Below are 23444 nucleotides of genomic sequence, written 5' to 3'. Positions count from 1 at the left end.
GATATATCTTAGATATATCTCTATCAGAGTAAGTTTTTTAAAACATTAAAATGTATGAGGTACAAAACACTAATTTTGATCAAGCACTTTTAATTTCCAAATAGTTTTATAAACATCAGATGAGAGAAAATGTGATCAAATGTGAGAATGGATATTTTACTTGTTTTATAACTTTATCTTTTCATTTGAAAAGTTTTTTAAAACATACAGATAATACTTAGAGAAAAATGAGTTTTAGTGTGCTCACAAGCATTATCAAATCTTAATAACGTACATGCTTTATCAGTTTCAGATCTTTTTTATTTTAGAAGAGGAGAAAATTGCAGTTATTGCTGAAGCCTATAATGTGCCCCTCCTCAATCGCATTTCTCTTCTAACCTCGTGCTCTCTCCTTCTCCCCAAACACCCATTACTCTGAATTTTTATTCCAACTGCATTTTAAATTCTAATCCAGTTCTAAATAATCATTTTAGTTATTTTAACACCAAAAGTAACTTTTAAAGGGAAAAACAGCAAAGAGCAGAGCTAAATAAGTAACTCAGTTTCTTCAGCCGTTAGTTGGATAATACCACTACCTATCTCTGAGGATGGTTCTGAGGCTTAAGAGATGTAGCACACTGTTCACTGAGCGCTTACTATCAGCCAGGTACTCGTCTAGGCACACTATGTACACTAACTGATTTAACTGTCAAATTAACCATTTGAGGATAGGAACTAAATAGCATTATATACCTCAGGGGGGCAATTTTATCCCCCAGGTGAGACCTGGCAATGTCTGCAGACATTTTTGATTGCACAGAGCTACTGGCATCTAGTGCACAGAGGCCAGGGTTGCTGCTAAACATCCTACCATGTACAGGACAGGGCCCCACAATAAAAAATGATGTGGGCCAAAATGTCAACGGTGCCAAGGTTGAGAAACTCAGACCTCCATTTTCAGATACATAATCTGAAACACAGATAGGTTACATAACTCACCTAGGACACAGGTCCTAAGTGGAGAGCCACTTACTAAAGGCCTATTTGCTTCCTAATAAAGTTATCTTAAGAATAAAATTAAGTCAATATTTTTTTCTATTTATCAAAGGCAAACAATCTGGTCTAAGGAAGTCAGTCTCTGCTGCATTTTAAAGCAGTAATTTTTAAATAAATGTATTTTAAAATAATAAGTATTAGCTCTATGAAACAGTATAACAATTTTACCTTTCCTACTTAATGAAAATATTCGAGGATACTGGAAAGCAACTCAGACCTAAATTTTCTTAAAAATACAAATAAAATTTATCGTAGTAACAATAACCCAATTTGTTATACTTGCCTCATCTAGAGGATCCACATCTGTTTTCCTCATCTTAATAAGTACATCATATGCCTGCTGAAGTGCTCTGACCTTAGGATGAGAAACTCTAACATAGGCTGGGAGACAAATAAACCATAAACTGTAACAGTGACTGAAGAGACACTTGGCCCATTGTGGTGGATTTGTATAACATCTCTTCGCCAGCTTATGAGCTGTTTTTATCTCCTAGAAAGAGAATAAATAAAACATCATGACATTCACTAAAATTCATTAGTATGACAGGAAAAGTGAGAAGTAAAAGGAAGAGAGGAATTTAATGTAATATCTGACTCTAAAATCAAGCATTTCATAGTTTTGCTTTTGTGAATGGCTTCCTACTTAGTGCCCCATGGTTCTTTCTATAGAAGCACTTTATACTGTATTTTAACTATTTGGCAAGCAGGTGTCTCCTAATAGACTAGAAATTCCTTAAAAGCAGAGATCATTCATATTATTATAATACAATGGGTAATTAAGTGTCCCTCACACAGAAGGCACTCATATGTTTGACGAATGAAAGGGATTTCATTTATAGCTTATAGTTCTATAGAATCATTCTTGAAAAGTCAAGAGTCTTCTCACTCTTCCCCCTGATAAAAAGTTTAAGATGCCCTAGGCTATTCCCCACCAAGATTTCCACTCTACCTTCTGTGTTAATTCCTTCACTGACTGATTTGCTAAAAAGACCTATTCCTTTGCAGGCAACATAGTCTGAGAAAGATCACAGACCTTCCTACCTAATAGTTTTATGGCATGTTTTCTAGTTCTGATTTTCATTCTGATTTAGGTGGAAGAGAGAAAAAGGTATCAAAGTCACCTGCTGAGCGTTATCAAACTCTACATATTCCCAGAAACTACAGAGCCCTCCACACATGTCAGACTGCCACTGTCTGCCTTGCACTAAAGATCCCTCTGCTGGATGTATCCTAAATAAACATACTGTTATGAGCTCTATTTCCAAGAGACTTGCCTGGAAAAAAAATTCTGGTGAAAATGAGATTTAAAGATGTAGTAGCAAAATTGTCACATTAAAAAAACTTGCCTTTATTAAGCTGATAATGGTTAAAAAAAAAAAAATTCCCCTCAGACAACACTGAGAGAATTGTGTACTATATGGGATTAAGGATCACCTCAGGTTACCCCTAGGATTTGAGGGACTGTACATGAATTGGTAAAACCTGAACTAAGAATTTCATTCTGAAATTTTCCATGTTTTGTAGACCCCCAAAATATCAGTATATGTATAAAGGATGTTCAATTTTAACTCACACCTAGCCATAGTTTAACTCTTTATACCTAAATCAGATATAGTATTAAAACAAGATGTCTAGCTTGTCCTAAGTTAACTCCCTTTAGAATGTAATATTCAGTAGAAAATATATTTACAATAACCATGAGGAAAAATCAAAATCACAATGAGATACCGCTTCATATACGTTAGGATGGCTATAATCAAAAAGACAGAAGATAACAAGAATTAACAAGGATGTGGTAAAATTCCGACTGCTGATGGGAATTTTAAATGGTGTACCCACTTTGGAAAACAGTCTGACAAGTTCTCAGAAGGTTAAACACAGAGTTACTATATGACACAGCAATTCTACTTTAGGCATATAACCCAAAGAAATGAAAACATATAACCACACAAACACTTGTACACAAATGTCTACAGCAGTACTATGCATAACAGCCAAAAAGTAGGAACCACCCACATGTACATGAATGGATAAATAAAATATTCCGCACAATGGAATATTATTCAGCAATAAAAATACGTGAAATACTGATACATTCTACAACACAGATGAACCTTAAAAACATTATGCTAAGTGAAAGAAGCCAGTCACAAAATGCCACATACTGTACAATTCCATTTTTATGAAATGCCCAGAACAGGCAAAACTATAGAGACAGAAAATAGATTAGTGATTGCCTGGGGCTGTGGAAGATGGAGGAACTGGGGGGTTAACAGCTTAGGGGTACGGGCTTTCTTTTTAGGGTGATGAAAATGTTCTGTAATTGATTGTGATGGTGGCTGCACAACCCTGTGAAGATAGTAAAAGCCAGTGAGTATACTTAAACAAGTGAATTGTATGGTATATGAATTATGTTTCAATAAAGTTTTTTTTTAAGTGTATTTAGTTCCCAAGGTTCTCTTAGAACATAAACATAAGCATTCAAAAACTTTAGCCTCAATATTATAAGTAGGGTTGCAAGAAATCGACTTTAATTCATTAACGACCATAGTGGGTCTTCAAATGATTGCTGTGGGTGACAAGTCTAAACTATGAGCTGCATATCACATATACATAGTTTACATTTTAAATTAGATAAAGAATATCTGACCTGTTTAGTTCTCTTAGCCATGAGAGCTGGACTGTTTGTAATGCTACTCCCAGTAGGGTGTCTACTAAAACAAAGTTTCAACTCCTGTGGTCTGTCAAAAAGCTTAAGGTCCAGTCTTGGAAAGTATTTGTAACTAAAATAAAAAGCAAAAATAGAACTGCTGATTTAAAATACATTAACTCTTAATATTATGCCAGAATTTAGGTGAATATTTCTAAACCTCAAACGTACCCAATATTATTTTCCAAAACCCTTGTATAGAAATTGTTTTTTTCAAAAATATAAGAAGATGCAATTAAAAGATACATAGACTATCTACATGGAAACTTTGGCTCCTCCGCATCCTATTATTTTCAATCAATCCCTAGAACACAAAAAACCCTGATATCTCGACAGAAGAACTGGTAACCCTTTCAACAGAACCCATGTGTTCTATGATAATTTATATTAAAAGATAACATTTAGTATACTTTGTAATTTTGTTTTTCTTTATAAAAGTACCTTGCATTCACATTTAAAAGGAAAAAATCCCGAATATTTTTATATTAGGGATGTGCCATAATTTAACCAATTCTTTACTGTTGGACATTTTTAGGTTATTTCTCAATTTTTGCAATTAAGTATCTTTGTACATTTATCTTTGTGAATACTTTTACTTAATTTCTTAGAATAATGCCCAATAACAGAGTTTTCTATGGTAAATATTTATCAAGAAAATAAAAATTATTATAATCACTATCAAATTACTTCCAGAGAGGTTATACTTACATACACTCTAACTAGAAGAATAGCCTATCCTCAAGCTGATAGATTAAAAATGCTTCTACTCATCATTTGGTTTGCATTTCTTTAAATACTAGAAAAGCTTAACATACTTTCATATTATCAACTATTGGGATTTCTTCTCAGAAATTGCCTAGTAATTTCCTTTGGCCAATCTTCTTCTGAAATATATTGCCTTTCCTATTTGATTTACTTATTTGTCAATACCTGCATTCCAATGTATAGTGATCAAAGCCAAAGTAAAAAAGAGTTCTATAATTAACATGCAATCAAAATAGTACTTAATTAAACCACTCAATCTCAGGTATAAATTTTTCATTCTTATGGAGTCCTGGTGAGATTATATATTAATTCTATATTTTTGGAAAATACTTATTTTATATTCCCTTTGCCCCAGAAATTCTTTTATGAATACAGCCAAAGAAAATAACTGTGTATACACACAAAGATATAGATAGCAAAGAACTATAAATAAATCCACAGGAGACTAGTTTAACAAATCACAATAAATGCATACAATGTGGTTATTTACAATGAATGGCACAAAAATATATATTGGCATGGAAAAATGTTCAGACCATTAAAGGCAAACACACATCACAAAGAATATGTGCAAGATGAACTAATATTTGTTTTAAGTATAGTAAATGCAAATTTATGTACAAAAAGACAAAAAAGATACACATATAATTGTTAACAGACATTAAGTACTGGTGCTAAAATGATGTGCTAGTTTTTTTGTTTGATTTTCTAAACCTATTAAATGGTATTCAAATGATCATAATAATAAACAATCAAACATTTTAATTTCTTAAAAGATTCCCATCCAAATCAAATAAGTTTATTTTAATAAAGAATGATTCCTGGCCCTCTACTTTTAAGTTTTCTCTGATATATTACTAATGCGTAAGAATTTCACAGTCCTTATATTGACAACAAACCCCCCCCAAAGGGAGGGGTAACCTCACAAAAGTAAATTTTTTCTTCTTCAGAAATGAAATTTTTAAAGATTAAAATATGGTAAATGTTTAGGTTAACAGTGATAAACATCTGGTTTCCCTTCCAACAGGCCTGTCCAATTCTTAAATTACAATACCTGGTGATATCTCCATAAAATATTCATCTCCATTAGTTCACTAAATACATTTTGAAAATGACCTTCACAAATGATTACTATACAACATATCTACTAATAATCACAAAAGATCAAATTATTAAAGCTGTGCCCAAACAACTCTTTAAAAAAATTCCTGCTACCTGTACTTTGGTGACAGATCCTTTCCATCATCAGGCGGTGGCTCGGGTGGCATTATGAACACAGTATGCTCACTTTTCTGTGAATCATCTAGCTCTATCAATTTGGTATCTTCTGCTGAATCAAAATCAACCTAAAAATAATTATTTTCTCCAATTAATTTGCATTTAAGCAAGACCTGATTCTGAAACGTTAAAACTTAAATTTAAGAAAAAATACCTTATCTGTTTTCTCTGTGCCTTTATCAGGAAACAACTAGAAAAAAAAGAAAAGAATTCTTAGTGAAAATGTCTACTCTGAATTTAATAGAGATTATCTTAAATTATTATTTAAAAAACTATCCTTTTTTAATACTAGGCAGATATGAAACACTTCACAATATATTTGGTGGCCTCCCTACTAACTAGGCTAAAGTAATAATATTTCTCTTACAGCTACTAAGAGAGAAACAATTTATTTTGACTGGTTTCTTCATAAATCCCTCCTTAGAAGCAAAAGATGGGGAGGGGGTGGGATGAATCGGGAGATTGGGATTGACATATATACACTAATATGTATAAAACAGATAACTAATAAGAACCGGCTGTATAAAAAATTAATTAATTAATTTTTTTAAAAAAGAAGCAAAAGATGGGCAATCACAAGGAGAACCTGGCTTCTCAAATCAAAAATTTCATTACTAAACCCCTGCATTACTGATTGATATTATCTAAGCTTCTCACCAACTGAATGATATTGGACTATCAATATTTAAGTAAACAAAAATGTTGAAAAGTTTTAATCATATCCCTGGAGTTTTAGATCACACGGATATAATGGGAGAAAATTATTCAAGTCTTCTAAGATACATGAATCATTAGGAGCATATAAAAATTACATCATAATATTCTACCTTTTTTGGATAAAATCTCCAACTTTATATAATATAGAGTTTGTATAAACAATCAGCCCCAAGACCCACGTAGCAAAAATAAGAGCTCTATTAAAAAATGAGAAAAAATATGTGAGTTATCACTGTCAAAAATCAACTTAAACTTCCTTACGATGGGTGAGTAAAGCTTTAAAATTTAACGTATTTCCAAATAGTTTCCATTAGGACAAAAGAAATATATTAGCAAAAGTATCTGGAAAAACATTAAAACAAAAAAACACAGGACTTAACACAGGACTTCCATTACCCATAGAGCTAAACTTTTTTTTTTCTTTTGTTCGTTTTTTGTTTTTGATTTTTTTTTGGCTGCACTGCACGGCTTGTGAAATCTTAGTTCCCTGAACAGTGATCGAACCCAGGCCCTCAGCAGTGAAAGCGTGGAGTCTTAACCACTGGACTGCCAGGGAATTCCTAAAACTAAACTTTTTTAATGAACTACTAAATCTTATCTTATTCATGTAAAAAAAAAAATTCAGGAGCTTCAATGAAATGTTCTTAGTACTTAATACAAAACCAAAGTGAGATTCAAAGAGAAAAATTAGCTATGTATGGCAGTACTAGATGCCACAAAGGAAAATAATTCTTACATTAAGCCCAGAATAGGACACTCGCATGTGTACACACACACACACACACACACACACACACACACACACACCCCACCTATAATGCGTTCCTCAGGTCATTTGGGCTAATAATAACAATGATGATTATAAAGGTTAACAAACTGTTAAAGTTTTTCCTTAATACTGACATATAGGACAAACTTTTACCTTTTCTATGCAGTCATCAAAAAAAGCCAATCCAGTATCTTTATCACTTACAAAACTACATTCTTCAATGAAACGAATAAAAATCTGTGTTTTGGTTAAAAGGGTGTAGAATTTTGTATAGGCACGATCTCGACTTTTTAAAAATCCTGAAGAAAATAAAATTAGAATTAAATTCAGATTTTAAAGTGGAACTAGATGTTATATTAATTATTTTAAACTTGTATATATCTATATTATTTTCTCTTTTTATATATATATATATATATATATATATATATACACACACACAAAGGGAAAGAGAAAGAAACATATATATTATAGGAAATATATATCTTCTATAATATATATATTAAGGGACCATAGTCTCTTCTGCCTGATTCAACCACAAAAATCCTTAACTTATACCATTAACCTTTTCACTGAAATCTGCATCTCCTATAAGGAGCCTCTGGCCCTATAGCTCTCAAGTAGAAACTTCTGATAACTCTGCATACTCACAAGCAGGAAGGGTCAAGTCCTTCCTCTGCAATGCCACCACACAATTATTTCTGTATCATCTTGTAAAAATCTCTGCTCATCTGGCTATTATTCCACCCATTCCCCTACTAACTGTAGGCACCTAGTGACTTCAGGGACACCCTCTCCTTCATTCACTGACGAGCAGGGCACCTAATTCAAAGTCTTCTCCTCTCCAACTCCTACCATCATCATTCTTCAACACCCATAAAGACCAACCATCCAATATTTTAATGAGTTTTTAATTCCTTAACTTTCAATGACCTGTGGTCTATTCCACCTCAATCACCAACTTCTACACATAGTTACACACTCCCTGGACTTTTCTTGGTAGCACTGTAAACAGCTCTGCCTCCCAAATCTCTAATTTACATATTACTCCCGTCTAGCTGGTATGCTTAAGTTCTTCCTACCAAGGCTTTTGTGAGGGGGATGGGGTAAGGAAGAAGATCGTTCTATGTACACCCTCCTATCTTCACGTCTCTCTCTCTCTAATATTGATTCCACGTCTGTGTACATCATTTCAATTACTTTCTTGTCAACACTCTCAATTTTTATGCCCTTTTGTCAAACTCATCTAGTATGACCTAGCCCTGGAGCAATGTATTGCCTGCTTTCTCTGGAGCTGCGCCAGTGTGGCTGAGCACAAGTTGCGGTGGGGAGGAGGCGCCGTTACATAACCAGGTGGATCAGAACCGCTTACACCTTCATCCCTGACCAGCAACCCCACTACATTTCTGGAGTCTGAATTTCCCTTTACTCATGTTTTCACAGTTACTTCCAATGTTTAAATACTCTCCCTCCATGTTCTCTCCCTCATCCCTGAATAATACTACTTTATATTGCAGAGAAAATGAAAATCATTAAATGAGAACTATAAAATCTACGACTCTTTCTGCAGCTATCATCTATTCCTTACTTTGTTTTACAATGAGTATGACCCTCCTCCTATCTAAGGCCAAGCCCACCACATAAGCCTGGGATTCCAGGCCTTTCAGTGTTCTCTGGACAACACTCCCTCTCTATTAGCTAGTAACCAGTATACTCAAGTCTCTCTCATTTTAAAAAACCCTTCCTTAGACAGTTTTCCAAAGAGGACATTCAGAGGGCCAACAGGCACATGAAAAGATGCTCAACATCATTAATCATCAGAGAAATACAAATCAAAACCACAATGAGACGTAACCTCATACCTGTCAAAATGGCTATCATCAAAAAGAACACAAACAACAAATGTTGGAGAGGGTGTGGAGAAAAGGGAACCCTCGTGCACTGTTGGTGGAAATGTAAATTGTTGCTGCCACTGTGGAAAACAGTATGGAAGGTTCTCAAAAAACTATGAGAAACCACATGATCCAGCAATTCCACTCCAGGGTATGTATATGGAAAAAACAAGAACACTAATTCAAAAAGATATATGCACCCCAATGTTCATAGCAGCACTATTTACAATAGCCAAGACCTAAGTGGTCGACAGATGAATGGATAAAGAGGTTGTGCTATATATATATATACACAATGGAATATTACTCATCCATAAAGAAGAATGAAATTCTCCCACTTGCAACAACATGGATGAGTATAATGCTTAGTGAAATAAGTCAGACACAGAAAAGTACTCTATGTTATCACTTATATATGGAATCTAAAAGGTGAACCAAATTAGTAAATATAATAAAAAAGAAAACAGACTCACAGATATAGAAAACAAACTAGTGGTTACACGTGGTGAGAGGGAAGGGGGGAAGGGTTAGATAGGGGCAGGGGATTAAGAGGTACAAACTATTATGCATAAAATAAGTAAGCTACGAGGACATACAACACAGGGAACATAGCCAATATTTTATAATAACTATAAATGGAGTATAACCTTTAAAAATTGTGAATCACTATGTTGTACATCTGTAACATATAAATATTGCACATCAATTATACTTCAACAAATAAATAAAATAAAAAACCTTTCCTTAAATAATTAGATCCTTCCCTTTTCTGCTGTTTCCCTTCTCAATAAAGGGCTCAACCATCCACTTGGCGGTTAAAGACAAGAATCTCAAAGTTGTTCTTGACATCTCCCTCTATCTTACATCCCATATTCAATTGCCAAGTTCTATTCAATCTACCTCCTAAAAATCACTCTTCTATTCATACTACCAACTAATCCAGGTCACTTCCACTGATCACTTGGACCAATGCACTAACCAACTAATAAGCAGATCCATACTTTGGATGCCCCCAATTCAATCTCTGCAGAGAAGCCAAAGAGATTTTTTTTTAACATTAAACATGATCTTTTAAAAATGCAAATCTGATCCTATTACCTACTTAAATATCCCTCACTGACTTGCAATTACTCTTGGAATAAAGACGGAAACCCTTCATTAGTCCTAAAAGATCCAACATGATCTGGCTCACACCCACCATTTCAAGCATGGTTTTTGAGCCACTTTCCCCTCCAGCCTTTCTTTCTATGATGCTTCAGGACATTCCACATGCTGTGGCCCTTACTACATCCCCTTGAGGTATTAATTAGTTGAGAAAGACTTCAATAAAATAGAAATAAATTATTCTTGACAAGTGGTAAGAAAAAGTCTTTTTTTCTTCTTCTAATGGATCTAGGCAAGGATCAGCAAAGGCTGCTAATACAATTAAATGAAAGGCTGGTGGGGAAACTATCAATATAATGAATGAATGAGCCTGATAAAACTTGAACCCATGGATCAATCTTAGGAGCACTAAAAATGGGACACAGCCAGACTTGCGATAAGTAGTGAGCATCATGTGTTTTAGCACCACTTGCCAAGTAAACTGAACCTGAATATAATCAAGCTCTAGATCAGTACTGCTTAATTCAGTAACCACTACACACATGTGGCAATTCAGCAATTAAAATGTGGCTGGTCTTTAATGAACCACATACCCAAAGCCACATCACTATTAAGTTGTGGAGCTGGAATTTGAACAGACAGTCTGACTTCTGAGTCCATGCCATTATTAGTGATTTATACCCAGAAGTGAAGGTTCAGGAAAAAAAAAAAAAAAAAAAAAAATGTGGCTGGTCCAAACTGAGATGTGCTATAAGTATAAAACACACACCAATTTCAAAGCCTTAGTATGGAAAAGGAATGTAAAATATGTCATTAAAATTTTTACAATTTGATTACATGTTGAAGTGATACATTTTGGATATATTAAGTTAGAGAAAACATATTATTAAAATTAACTTCCCCTACTGCTTTTTAAAAAACTGTGTCTACTAGAAAATCTTAAATTATATATGTGGCTCCCATTGTATTTCTTTTGCACAGTGTGGCTCTTAATCCAACCACAAGTTTACAGGAAATATAGATGAAAAAATGTTAAATAACACCATGGGGATACAATCAGATAAAAACACATGTAACTTCAGGAAATTCTAAACACAGTTTATGGGTGAAATGATGTCCTACTTGGAATTTAGAAAGACAGGGAGGGGTGGAGGAGGGGAGCAGAAAAGGATGAAGGAAGAGTAAAATAAACATAGATGAAACTAAAACAACAGAATGTTGATTGCTACTACTGCTGAAGTTGGAAGATAGCTACATTATTCTCCCTACTTTTATACATGTTTGTTAAAGTATCCCTAAAAAAAAGTTAACCCAAAACCCACAGCTAAATTCTATTCTTTTTTCAGGCCCAAGCTTAATTGTTACTTCTTCAGGGAACCTTTCCCCTGACCTAGCTCTCTTACTGTAACCAATACTTTCCTTTACAACACACTCAGTAAAATGTGTTATTTTATTGTCAAATGTATATATCCCTTGTTAGACCAAATGCTACCCTGTTAACAAAAACCTTAGGCCTCAGACACTAGTTAAATATCTTTCTAAATTCTATTAGTAATGCCTCTCTTCTACTTAGAATGACAGAGAATGAATTAGTGACCCACTACTGTCCATTAGAAAAACTCCATATTCTTAGTCTGGCGTTTAAGACTACCCATAATCCGAGGTCTAATCTTATTTTCTGCTTTATCTTCTACAACACCTCTAAAGCTCCTCACTTGGTCAAATTGTACCATTAAAACTTTTTTCCCAAACATGCCATTATGGGCTGAACTGTGTCACCCCAAAATTCTTATGTTGAAGTCCTAACTCCCGGGACTTCAAAGTGTGACTGTATTTGCAGATATGGCCTTTAAAGAAGTAATTAAGTCAAACTTAAGTAATTAAATTAGGGTGGGCTCTAATCTAATATGATTGGTGTCCTTACGAGACAAGAACATTTAGATACAGATTCACACAGAAGGAAGTCTATGTGAAGATACAGGGAGAAGACAGCCATCTACGAGTCAAGCAGAGAGGCCTCAGAGGAATCCAATCCTGGCTACACACTGATCTCAGATTTCTAGCCTCTAGAATCCTGGAAAAAAAAAAAAAAAATTTTCTGTTGTTTAAGCCAGGGGTCCCCAATCCCCGGGACACAGGCCAGTATCGGTCCACGGCCTGTTAGGAACGGGGCCGCACAGCAGGAGGTGAGCGGCAAGCGAGTGACCGAAGCTTCGTCTGCCGCTCCCCATTGCTGGCATTACCACCTGAACCATCCCGCCCCGCCCCACGCCATCCATGGAAAAACTGTCTTCCACGAAACTGGTCTCTGGTGCCAAAAAGGTGGGGGACCGCTGGTTTAAGCCAGCCAATCAATGGCATTTTGTTATGGCAGCCCCGGCAAACTAATACACATGCCTTGTGCTTTTGTTCTTGAGCTTTCTTCCATTTCATTATTACCACTAGCAATAATACTGTTATCATGAGTACTGTAAAGTACTTTTTCTAGTTGCCTCACATACGTTTTCTCATCTAATCTTCACAATTATCCATGAATTAGGCATCATCCTTATTTTATTAATGGCAAAACAGAACCCCAGGAAGGCTTCATAAATAGCAAAGTGGAAATTCTAATTCAGATTTGACTTTTAATGCCTATTGTTTTTTATAAAGTCTTTCTTGCTCATCTCCATTTATAAATTCTACCCATTCTTTAAAGTCATGCTCTTCTTCCATGAAGTCTTCCAAAACACTCATTTGGAAGAATGTTCCCTTTCTCTGAATTTTTATGTCCTCTCACTGAATGATTATGTAAAATCTGTTTTCTTGAGTGCTTGCTCTATTTTTAAAAACACGTTAGATCATTTTCCACTGGGTATCCCATGGAGCTAGATTTTATACTTCTTTATATCCCTACATAATAACTAGTGGGATTTGGTAAGTGGTGACTAAATATTTGAGAGATAAGTTGTCCCAAAGCAGCAATGAGAAAAGACAAAAGGACTATTGGGAAAATACAGATTAAAAAAAAATAATAATAACTGCAGGATCAAATTATAGATATGTAAAATAATTATCATATGAATACTGATGTATCTGTAAGGTTGCCACTACATATATAAGAGCTGCCGAATAACAACAAAAATCTTTGTAATTCCCAAAAATAACAAATACTAAAAAGAATGAGTATGGTGTTTTCCCCTGGAACAAGGCTGTATTTTTCAAAAATTTTAAAAAACTGGTGGCTTTATTCCAAAAACTCTTTATTAGAGAATACTGTAAAGCCCAGAGTGTATAAAGTCAAGAATCATGCAAAGTTGAGAAAACACCTAAAAACAAACCACTAGCTTTATTCTACTAAGATAACTGATTACAGAGTACTATAAATATCAGCAACATCTTTGACATTTCATAATTAAACACCTCCAGTTTCAGATTTCTCAGGGAAAAAATGGGGTATAAAAATTAAAAGAAATTCTATTCGTAGAGCTAGATTACAAATACACAGAAGACCATCATATTTTAATATGAATTTCTAAGAACTTATACAGTGAATATTTCTTGGTGGCACTACCAAACAGAAAATTTTTTCATTTCAATAAAAAGTATTTATATTTTCAATGCCACTCACCCTGTCGGTCAAACAATGAATCAGCAGCTGTGGCTTTATTTGAAGGAGCCTCTGTGATTGGTCTGAGATATGTTCTGTATCCTTTTAAAATGGATGCCATAAAGCGCAAAAATGCCTCTTGAATTTCCATCTCAAGTTGTGTCATCTTCTTTTGCCAGGAGAAATCTGCTTCAATTGGAGTCATCTCAATCGCTGAACCTTCCTGAGTTTTTCGGTGAACTGACAAATGAAGAAAGAAGAGAAAATGGCATTAATACATAATGTTATATATTTAATAATTTGACAATTAAGGGAATTGTCAAAATAAAGCCCATGACTTCCTCAAATTCCTCTTTATTAATAATGTAAAGGGATCATTGGCAGGGACTAACAGGGAGGCACAGATGGGGCACAGAAAACATGCTCAAAAAACCATAAACCATGGGACTTCCCTGGTGGCACAGTGGTTAAGAATCCACCTGCCAATGCAGGGGACACAGGTTCGAGCCCTGGCCTGGGAAGATGCCCCACACCGCGGAGCAACTAAGCCCGTGCTCCACAACTACTGAGCCTGTGCCCTAGAGCCCGCGTGCCACAACTACTGAAGCCCACGTGCCTAGAGTCCGTGCTCTGCAACAAGAAAAGCCACCGCAATGAGAAGCCCGCGCACCACAACGAAGAGTAGCCCCTGCTCGCTGCAACTAGAGAAAGCCCACGCACAGCAACAAAGACCCAACGCAGCCAAAAATAAATAAAAAACAAAACAAAACAAAAAATGAACCACAACAGTAATTTCTTACTATTGGAATTCTGTTTTGTAATGAGACTCCCTTTAAGCAGAGCAAAATTATGTTTAAATTTAAGAATTTTCTTATATACATTCTTTCATTAGAAATATCCATCCCTTCCTGGGAATTCCCTGGCAGTGCAGCGGTTAGGACTCTGCACTCTCACTGCAGAGGGCCCGGGTTCAATCGCTGGTTGGGGAACTAAGATCCCACAAGACATGCAGCATGGCAAAAAAAAAAAAAAAAACAAAACACCCCTTCCTTTTTCCTCACATTTACCCAAAGATAGCTGGGGATACAATTTCTTCAAGGTGCTAATCAGACTTTTGCATGGCTTTTTGGGAAGCTGCTTCCAGTTCATGTTCTTCTTTTCATCTGATCTATTAAATAACAACATGATTAATAAAGTCCGTTATAATTTGTTTTTACTTAAACAAAATTCTTATGTCAAACTAAAAAAGAAAATGGAAAGGGTATTTTTACTGAAGTTACAATTTGAGAATCTGAACAAGTGGTTTTCAAGAAGTTCTCTTTTCATTTCAACCAACCTCAGTCAAATTTGGTCATCTCATTCTAACCCTCCAACATAGATTTTCATTAACTGGAGTTATGAATACAACACAAGTCTTGTTTCAAAGTTACATTTCAGAATTGTAATATTTTAAGTGTCAAAGTTAATTGACTTGAGACTTCAAACTACCTAATAGAAGCAAATCTCGACAAATATCAGAGTCAGTAACATACAGAGCATGTTCTCACCACAATTCAAACGAGTCACCATTTAAGAAAAAGAAATTACTTTGGAAGTTTCAAAAGAACACTTTTAAATAATGCATGGGTCAAATAAAATATTTTTACAGAATTAGAAACATTTAAAAAGCTACAAAGATGAAAGCACTATGTACCAACCATGGGCTGGAGCTAATGTCAGGCCAATATCACTTATGAACATCAATGCTAGCATCTTAAATTCTCAGAGAATTTAATCCACTAGCACATTTAAAAAAAAACAAAGAGAGAAAGATGTTTACTTTAGGAATGCAGGGTTGTTTACTACTAACTGATTTTATAATGTAATTTACCACACTAAGATTAAAGGAGAAAAACTTAATACTCATCTAAATAGTTATACAAAAGCATTATACAGTTCACCACCTATTTATGATTTAAAAAAAGAAATTACTTTTAATCTAGAAGTGGAAGTAAGGTTCCTTAATTTATTATTAAGCGATCAAAACCCTAAAGTGGGGCTAGCAAACCTTTTCTATAAAGAATCAGATAGTAAGTATTTTATGCTTTGAGGACCACAGGACCTCTGTTACAACTACTCAAATATGCCACTGTAGCATGAAAGCAGCCTCGGACCACATGTAACTGAATGAGCATGGCTATGATACAATAAAATTTTATTTACAAAAATAGGCCTTGGGCCAGATGTCAATTCTTGCTTTAAAGCATAAAGATACTTAATGATGAACTGCTCAAACCATTCCCTTTGAAATTAGGAACAAGACAAGATACCAGTTATGAATATTTCTATTCAACATTACACTAGGATCCTAGCCAGAGAATTAAGACAAGAAATTCTTAAATATATAAGGATTGTAGAGGATATGATTGTTTATAGCCAGAAAACTGAAGAGAATCTACAAGCAAATGAAAATAAGAGAATTCAAGTAGGTTGCTGGACAGCAGACCACTACATAAAAAATCAATAGCATAGTTATACTCCAGCAACTAACAAGTAAAAAACGTAATTAAAATACCATTTACAGTAGCAATAAAAACCATAAGGTACTTAGGAATAAATAAGTTTAACAAAAGGTGCGCCCAATCTTTACAGAGAAAACTGAAACAGTTATTGAAAAACCTTTAAAAACACCTATGAAGTAAAATACCACATTCACGGGTACTGAGACTTTATGTCAAAATGATCTTATTTGCCCCCAAATTAATCTATGAATTCAATAGAATTCTAACAAAAAAATCACAACAAAATTTTGCATGGAATTTAAAAAATGAATTAAAATTTATATGAAAAAGCAAAAGACCAAATATAGTCAAAACAATTTTAAAGAATAAGCAGTAAAGAGACTTGCCATTTCACATCACTTTTTTTTTTACATCACTTTTTTTTTAAACAATGTTATTGAGATATAACTCACATACCATACAATTCATTCATCTGAAGTGTGCAATTTGATGGTTTTCAGTATATTCAGAGTTGTTCAACAACCACCACAATTAATTTTAGAGTATTTTCATCACCTCAAAAAGAAACCCCACACCCTCTTAGTCACTAACCCACAATTCCCCCATCCTTCCATCCCAAAGTAACCACTAATCTATTTTCTGTATCTACAGATTTGCCTTGGGCATTTCAAATAAATGGGATCATATAAGGTCTTTTAGCATGAGGTTTTCAAGGTTCATCCATGTTGTAGACAATTTTAAAGTCATTAAGATAATCTGATGCTGGCAAGAGACTAAAACAAACCAAAGGAACAGAAAATAAGCCTGGATATATATCCACACAAATATAAAAACTGATATGTGATGGTATTGACACTGAAGACAGGTGGGGAAGAGATGAACTGACCATTCAATAAATAGTGCTATGTGACAACTGTTTACCCATGTTAAAAAAAAAATAAAATGGTATCTCTATGTCTCATCATACACTAATAATACCAAGATTAGCTAAATTAAAGGCCTAAATGAGAAAGTCAAAACCTCACAACTTTAAGAATATCCAGGATAATATTTCATGACCTCAAGGCAGAGGATTTCATGTACAAGAACCAAAAATGGCAATCCATAAAGAGAAACTGATAACTGTGATCAATTAATACAAGCTTCTGTTCATCAAAAGACACAACAGAATGAAAATACAAATCACACTGTGGCACAAGCTATTTGCAATGCATATAACAGACTAAGAATTACTTCCAGATTATATAAAGGCCTTATACAAATCAAAAGAAAAAGACAAAAAACCCAACAGGAAAATGTACTAAAAAAGGAGGGAAAAACCAAAGGGCAAAAAGAAATTAAAACGCCTCATTTGCTACTAATTAGGGAAATGTGAATTAAAGCCACAGTGACATCCCATTACCATCAAGTTGGCAAAAATTTGAAAGTCTGATCATAACAAGTACTGACAATGATATGGAACAAAGAGAACTTTCATTTGCTGATGAAGAGGGGAAAGAGTAATATGGCATTAGCTATGCCTACCAACCAACATTAGCTCTTCTAGGTATATGTTTCAGAGGAATTTTAACCATGTACTCAAAGAAATATGCATAATAATGATCAGAGCAGTTTTGTTCATAATTGCAAAATCTAACTACAATCTAAATACCCATCAACACTGATAAACACTGAAGACAAAGTAGAGCTACGTGTATCAACATGGATGAACCGCATAGAGAATGATGAGTAAAAAAGCAATTCACAGAAAACTATACAAACATAAAAATTTTTAAAGCATGCAAAACAAAATGTCATTTATACTAGTACATATATAATATGTATTAGTGGGTGGAATCTGGAATCTGGGTGGAAGATTCATGCAAGTTATTTACATTATTCTCTATAATTCTTTGGTATCTAGAACATTTCATAATTCTGTAAGTACAATTAAGCAGAGTTCAAAATTATTTTACAAAACAGTGCTTTGATCAATAGAAATTACATAGAAGTTATTTAAACCTGGGCAAAATTAAGAATCTCTATAATATTCTTTTATTCAGAACAGTAAATAAAATGAGGTAAACATTTGAGTTAAAACTTCAAAATCATTTCCAAAGGCACCATAATATATACAACCTTGAAATAACTGTTTTTCAGGGATAGTTACTGAAAAACAACAAAATGTGTATGACAAGAAATATTTAGTGCTTCCAAGTAGTTCATTATTTCCAGGCTATAAGTAAATCTAAATACACATAGTAGTGATCGATCAAGATGGTAGACTAAGAGGACATGGAGCTCACTTCCCCCCATGAACACATCAAAAAATACATCTACATGTGGAACAATTCTCATGAAAAACTAACTGAAAACTGGCAGATGGACTCCTGTACCACCAAGGCTGTAAGAAAGATACACATGGAAGGGAAGAAAAGTGATTGGGTTGGGACCTGTGCCCATGGGAGGGGACTCAGAGGAAATGGGAGATAACACAGGTAGACACCCTCTCAGGGGAGTGAGTGGTGAGAGCCATAGATAGGGCACCCCAGTCCTGGAGTCCTACGCAGGGTAGACAAGCCCCCTTGGCTGGTTGGAGGACCACTGGGACTAACAAGAGGCAAAAAGAAAAACAGAAAAAAAGAAAAACAAATTTTAAGAAATGGAAACAGTTTAAGAGATCTATAGAATAACATTAAACATACCAACATTCACATTATAGGGATACCAAAAGATAGAAAAGGGGATCAAAAATGTATTTGAGGAAATTATGGCTGAAAACTTCCCAAACCTGAGGAAGGAAACAGATATCCAGGTAAAGGAAGCACAGAGGGTCCAAACAAGATGAACCCAAACAGGCCTACACCAAGACATATCATAATTAAAATGACAAAAGTTAAAAGTAAACAGTGAATTCTAAAGGCAGAAAGAGAAAAGCAAAGTGTCATATACAAGGGAACCCCCATAAGGCTATCAACTGATTTCTCTGCATAAACTTTATAGGCCAGAAGGGAGTGGCATGATATATTCAAAGTGCAGAACAGGAAAAGTCTGCAACCCAGGATACTCTACCCAGCAAGATTATCATTTAGACTAGAGGGAGAGATAAAGACCTTCTCAGACAAGCAAAAACTAAAAGAGTTCATCAATACTAAATCTACCCTAAAAGAATTGTGAAAGGGTCTTCTCTAAATGGACAAAAAAGTAAGAATCTATAGGAAAGGGAAAATCCCACTAGGAACAGCAAAAGTATAGTAAGGACTGAAGATCAACCACTTAAGCCAGTATGAAGATTAAAAAACAAAAAACTGTAAAAGCAACTATAACTACAATAAACAGTTAAGAGATAAACATGAAGATACAAAATATGACATCAAAAACACAAAATGTGGGGAGAGGGAGTAAAAAAATGTAGATATTTTAGAATGTGTTTGAACTAAATTACTACCAGTTTAAAACAAAAAGTAGACATAGTTATAGGTCAACAATATATAAACCCGACAGTAAACACAAATCAAAATCCTACAATAGTTACACAGAAACTAAAAAGAAAGGAACAGAAGCATACTACTAAAGAAAATCATCAAACCACAAGGGAAGAAACAAAAAGAAATAACAGAGAAAAACCTCAAAACAACTGGAAAACAAGTAATAAAATGACAGTAATTACATACCTGTCAATAATTACTTTAAATGTCAATGAACTAAATGCTCCAATCAAAAGACATATGGTGGGACTTCCCTGGTGGTCCAGTGGTTAAGAATCCACATCCCAGAAAATATTTGCAAACGAAGCCACTGACAAAGGATTAATCTCCAAAATATACAAGCAGCTCATGCAGTTCAATATCAAAAAAACAAACAACCTAATCCAAAAATGGGCAGGAGACCTAAATAGACATTTCTCCAAAGAAGATATACAGATTGCCAACAAACACATGAAAGGATGCTCAATATCACTAATCATTAGAGAAATGCAAATCAAGACTACAATGAGGTATCACCTCACACTGGTCAGAATGGCCATCATCACAAAATCTACAAACAATAAATGCTGGAGAGGGTGTGGTAAAAAAGGAACCCTCTTGCACTGTTGGTGGGAATGTAAATTGATACAGCCACTATGGAGAACAGTATGGAGGTTCCTTAAAAAACTAAAAATATAACTACCATATGACCCAGCAATCCCACTACTGGGCATATACCCTGAAAAAACCATAATTCAAAAAGAGACATGTACCACAATGTTCACTGCAGCACTATTTACAATAGCCAGGACATGGAAGCAACCTAGGTATCCACTGACAGATGAATGGATAAAGAAGATGTAGCACATACATACAATGGAATATTACTCAGCCATAAAAAGAAATGAAATTGAGTTATTTGCAGTGAGGTGGATGGACCTGAGTCTGTCATACAGAGTGAAGTAAGTCAGAAAGAGAAAAACAAATACTGTATGCTAACACATGTATATAGAATCTAAAAAAAAAAAAACGGTTCTGATGAACCTAGGGGCAGGACAAGAATAAAGATGCAGAACAGAGAATGGACTTGAGGACATGGGGAGGGGGAAGGGTAAGCTGGGATGAAGTGAGAGAGTAGCACTGACATATATACACTACCAAATGTAAAATAGATAGCTAGTGGGAAGCAGCTACATAGCACAGGGAGATCAGCTCGGTGCTTTGTGACCACCTAGAGGGGTGGGATAGGGAGGGTGGGAGGGAGACACAAGAGGGAGGGGATATGAGGATATATGTATACATATAGCTGATTCACTTTGTTATACAGCAGAAACTAACAAAACATTGTAAAGCAATTATACTCCAATAAAGATGTTAAAAAAAATAAAATAAAGTCATGGTAAAATATACATAACATAAAATTTACCATTTAAAAAAAAAATTCCATGGATTGCAATCAGAAAAAAAAAAAAAGTTATTGTTAAAAAAAGACAAGAAAGCACTTAAAAAAAAAAAAGAAGAATCCACCTCCCAATGCAGGGAACGCAGGTTCGATCCCTGGTCAGGGAACTAAGATCCCGCATGCCACGGGGCAACTAAGCTCGCACGCTGCAACTATTGAGCATGTGGGCCAAAACTAGAGAGCCTGCATGCCGCAACTACAGAGCCCATGCACTCTGAAGCTCACACACCCAAACTAGAGAGCCTGCATGCCGCAACTACTGAGCCCATGCGCCACAACTAGAGAGAAGCCCACACACCTCAACGAGGAGCCTGCACACTGCAGTGGAGGATCCCTCAGGCCGCAATGAAGATCCCACGTACTACAACCAAGACCCAATGCAGCCAAAAATAAAATAAATATTTTTTTAAAAAAAACATATGGTGGCTGATTGGACAAAAAACGAAGACCCTTCTATCCACAAGAGACTCACTCCAGAGCTGAAGACACAAAAAGACTGGTAGTGGGGGGATGGGAAAAGATACTTCATGCAAACGGAAATGACAAGAAAGTGGGGGTAGCAATGCTCGTATCAGAAAATAAACTTTAAACAAAGGCTATAACAAAAGACAAAGAAAGGCATGATAAAATGATAAAGAGATCAATACAAGAAAATGATATTACACTCAACATACGTGCACCCAGGAGCACCTAAACATATAAAGCAAATACTAACAGACACAAAGGTAGAAATTGACACTAATACAATAATAGTAGGGTACTTTAAAACTCCACTTACATCAATGGACAGTCAATAATGCAAGAGCAGTCTAAAATGACACAACAGACCAGCTGGACTTAATAGATATCTACAGGACATTTACATTCAAAACCAGCATAATTAACATTCTTTTCAAGTGCACATGGAACTTTCTCCAGGACAGATCACATGCTAGGCCACAAAACAAGTCTTAACAAATTTAAGAGGACAGAAATTATTTTATCAAGTATTTTTTCCAACCACAATGGTATGAAACTAGAAATTAACTACAGAAAGAAAACAAGAAAAGAACAAACGTGCAGAGACTAAAAACATGCTACTAAAAAAACCAACAGATCAATAAAGAAATCAAAGAGGAAATCAGAAAATACCTCAAGACAAATGAAAATGAAAACACTACACTCCAAAATCTATGGGATGCAGAAAAAGCAGTTCTAAGAGGGAAGTTTATAGCAATACAGACCTTCCCCAAGAAACAAGAAAAATCTCAAACAAACAACATAACCTACCACCTAAAAGAATTAGAAAAAGAAGAACAAACAAAGGCCAAAGTCAGCAGAAGGAAGGAAATAATAAAGCTCAGAGAGAAAATAAATAAGAAAGAGATTTAAAAAAATAGAAAATATCAATGAAACCAAGAGCTGGTTTTTTGAAAAAAGAAAAAAAAATTGATAAGCCTTAGTCAGGCTCACCAAGAAGAAAAGAGACAACCCAAATTTTAAAAAATAAGAAATGAAACGAGGAAAAATAACAACCAACACCACGGAAATACAAAAAAAAAAAAAAAAAAAGTAAAAGAATACTAAGAACACTTATATGCCAACAAATTGGGCAACCTAGAAGAAATGGATAAACTTCTAGACACAAAACTTGCCAAGACTGAATCAAGAAGAAACAGACACTTTGAACAAACCAATCACTCGCAGTAAAATTGAATTTGTAATTTAAAAAAACTCCCAGCCAACAAAGTCCAGAACCAGACTGCTTCACAGGGTAATTCTACCAAACATATAACGAAGAGCTAATACCTACCCTTCTAAAACTATTCCAAATTATTACAGAGGATGAAACACTCCCAAATTCATTCTATAAGGCCACCATTACCCTGATACTAAAACCAAAGACACTACAAAAAAAGACAAGTACAGGCCAATATCTTTGATGAATATAGATGCAAAAATCCTCATCAAAATATTAGCAAACCAAATCCAACAATATATAAAAAGGATCATACACATGATCAAGTTGGACTTATTCCAGGGACACAAGGATGGTTCAAAATATGTAAAATCAATGTGATACACCACATTAACAAAAGGAAAGACAAAAAACACATGATCATCTCAACAGACACTCAAAAAGCAATTGACAAAATTCAACATCCATTCATCATAAAAATTCTCATCAAAGTGGGTA

The 23444-nt window shown here is 34.8% G+C and overlaps 1 protein-coding gene across 2 annotated transcripts in view; it reads right to left on the bottom strand.

The window, feature by feature from the left end:
- The window catches only part of DENND4C (DENN domain containing 4C), a 127140-nt gene that overhangs the window by 42520 nt on the left and 61176 nt on the right, over positions 1-23444 (bottom strand). For both annotated transcript variants that reach the window (XM_061200464.1, XM_061200465.1), the window contains exons 11-17: positions 14927-15027; positions 13881-14099; positions 7428-7573; positions 5943-5978; positions 5726-5856; positions 3686-3818; positions 1319-1525 (exon numbers count right to left, since the gene is read on the bottom strand). In XM_061200464.1, coding sequence (XP_061056447.1) covers positions 1319-1525; positions 3686-3818; positions 5726-5856; positions 5943-5978; positions 7428-7573; positions 13881-14099; positions 14927-15027 — 973 coding nt within the window. The remainder of the gene's footprint in view (positions 1-1318; positions 1526-3685; positions 3819-5725; positions 5857-5942; positions 5979-7427; positions 7574-13880; positions 14100-14926; positions 15028-23444) is intronic.

The sequence above is a fragment of the Eubalaena glacialis genome, chromosome 9 (assembly GCF_028564815.1).
Source record: "Eubalaena glacialis isolate mEubGla1 chromosome 9, mEubGla1.1.hap2.+ XY, whole genome shotgun sequence".
Lineage (NCBI taxonomy): Eukaryota > Metazoa > Chordata > Mammalia > Artiodactyla > Balaenidae > Eubalaena > Eubalaena glacialis.
Note: the sequence above shows the minus strand (reverse complement) of the source record. Positions and strands in the feature narration are given on the sequence as shown.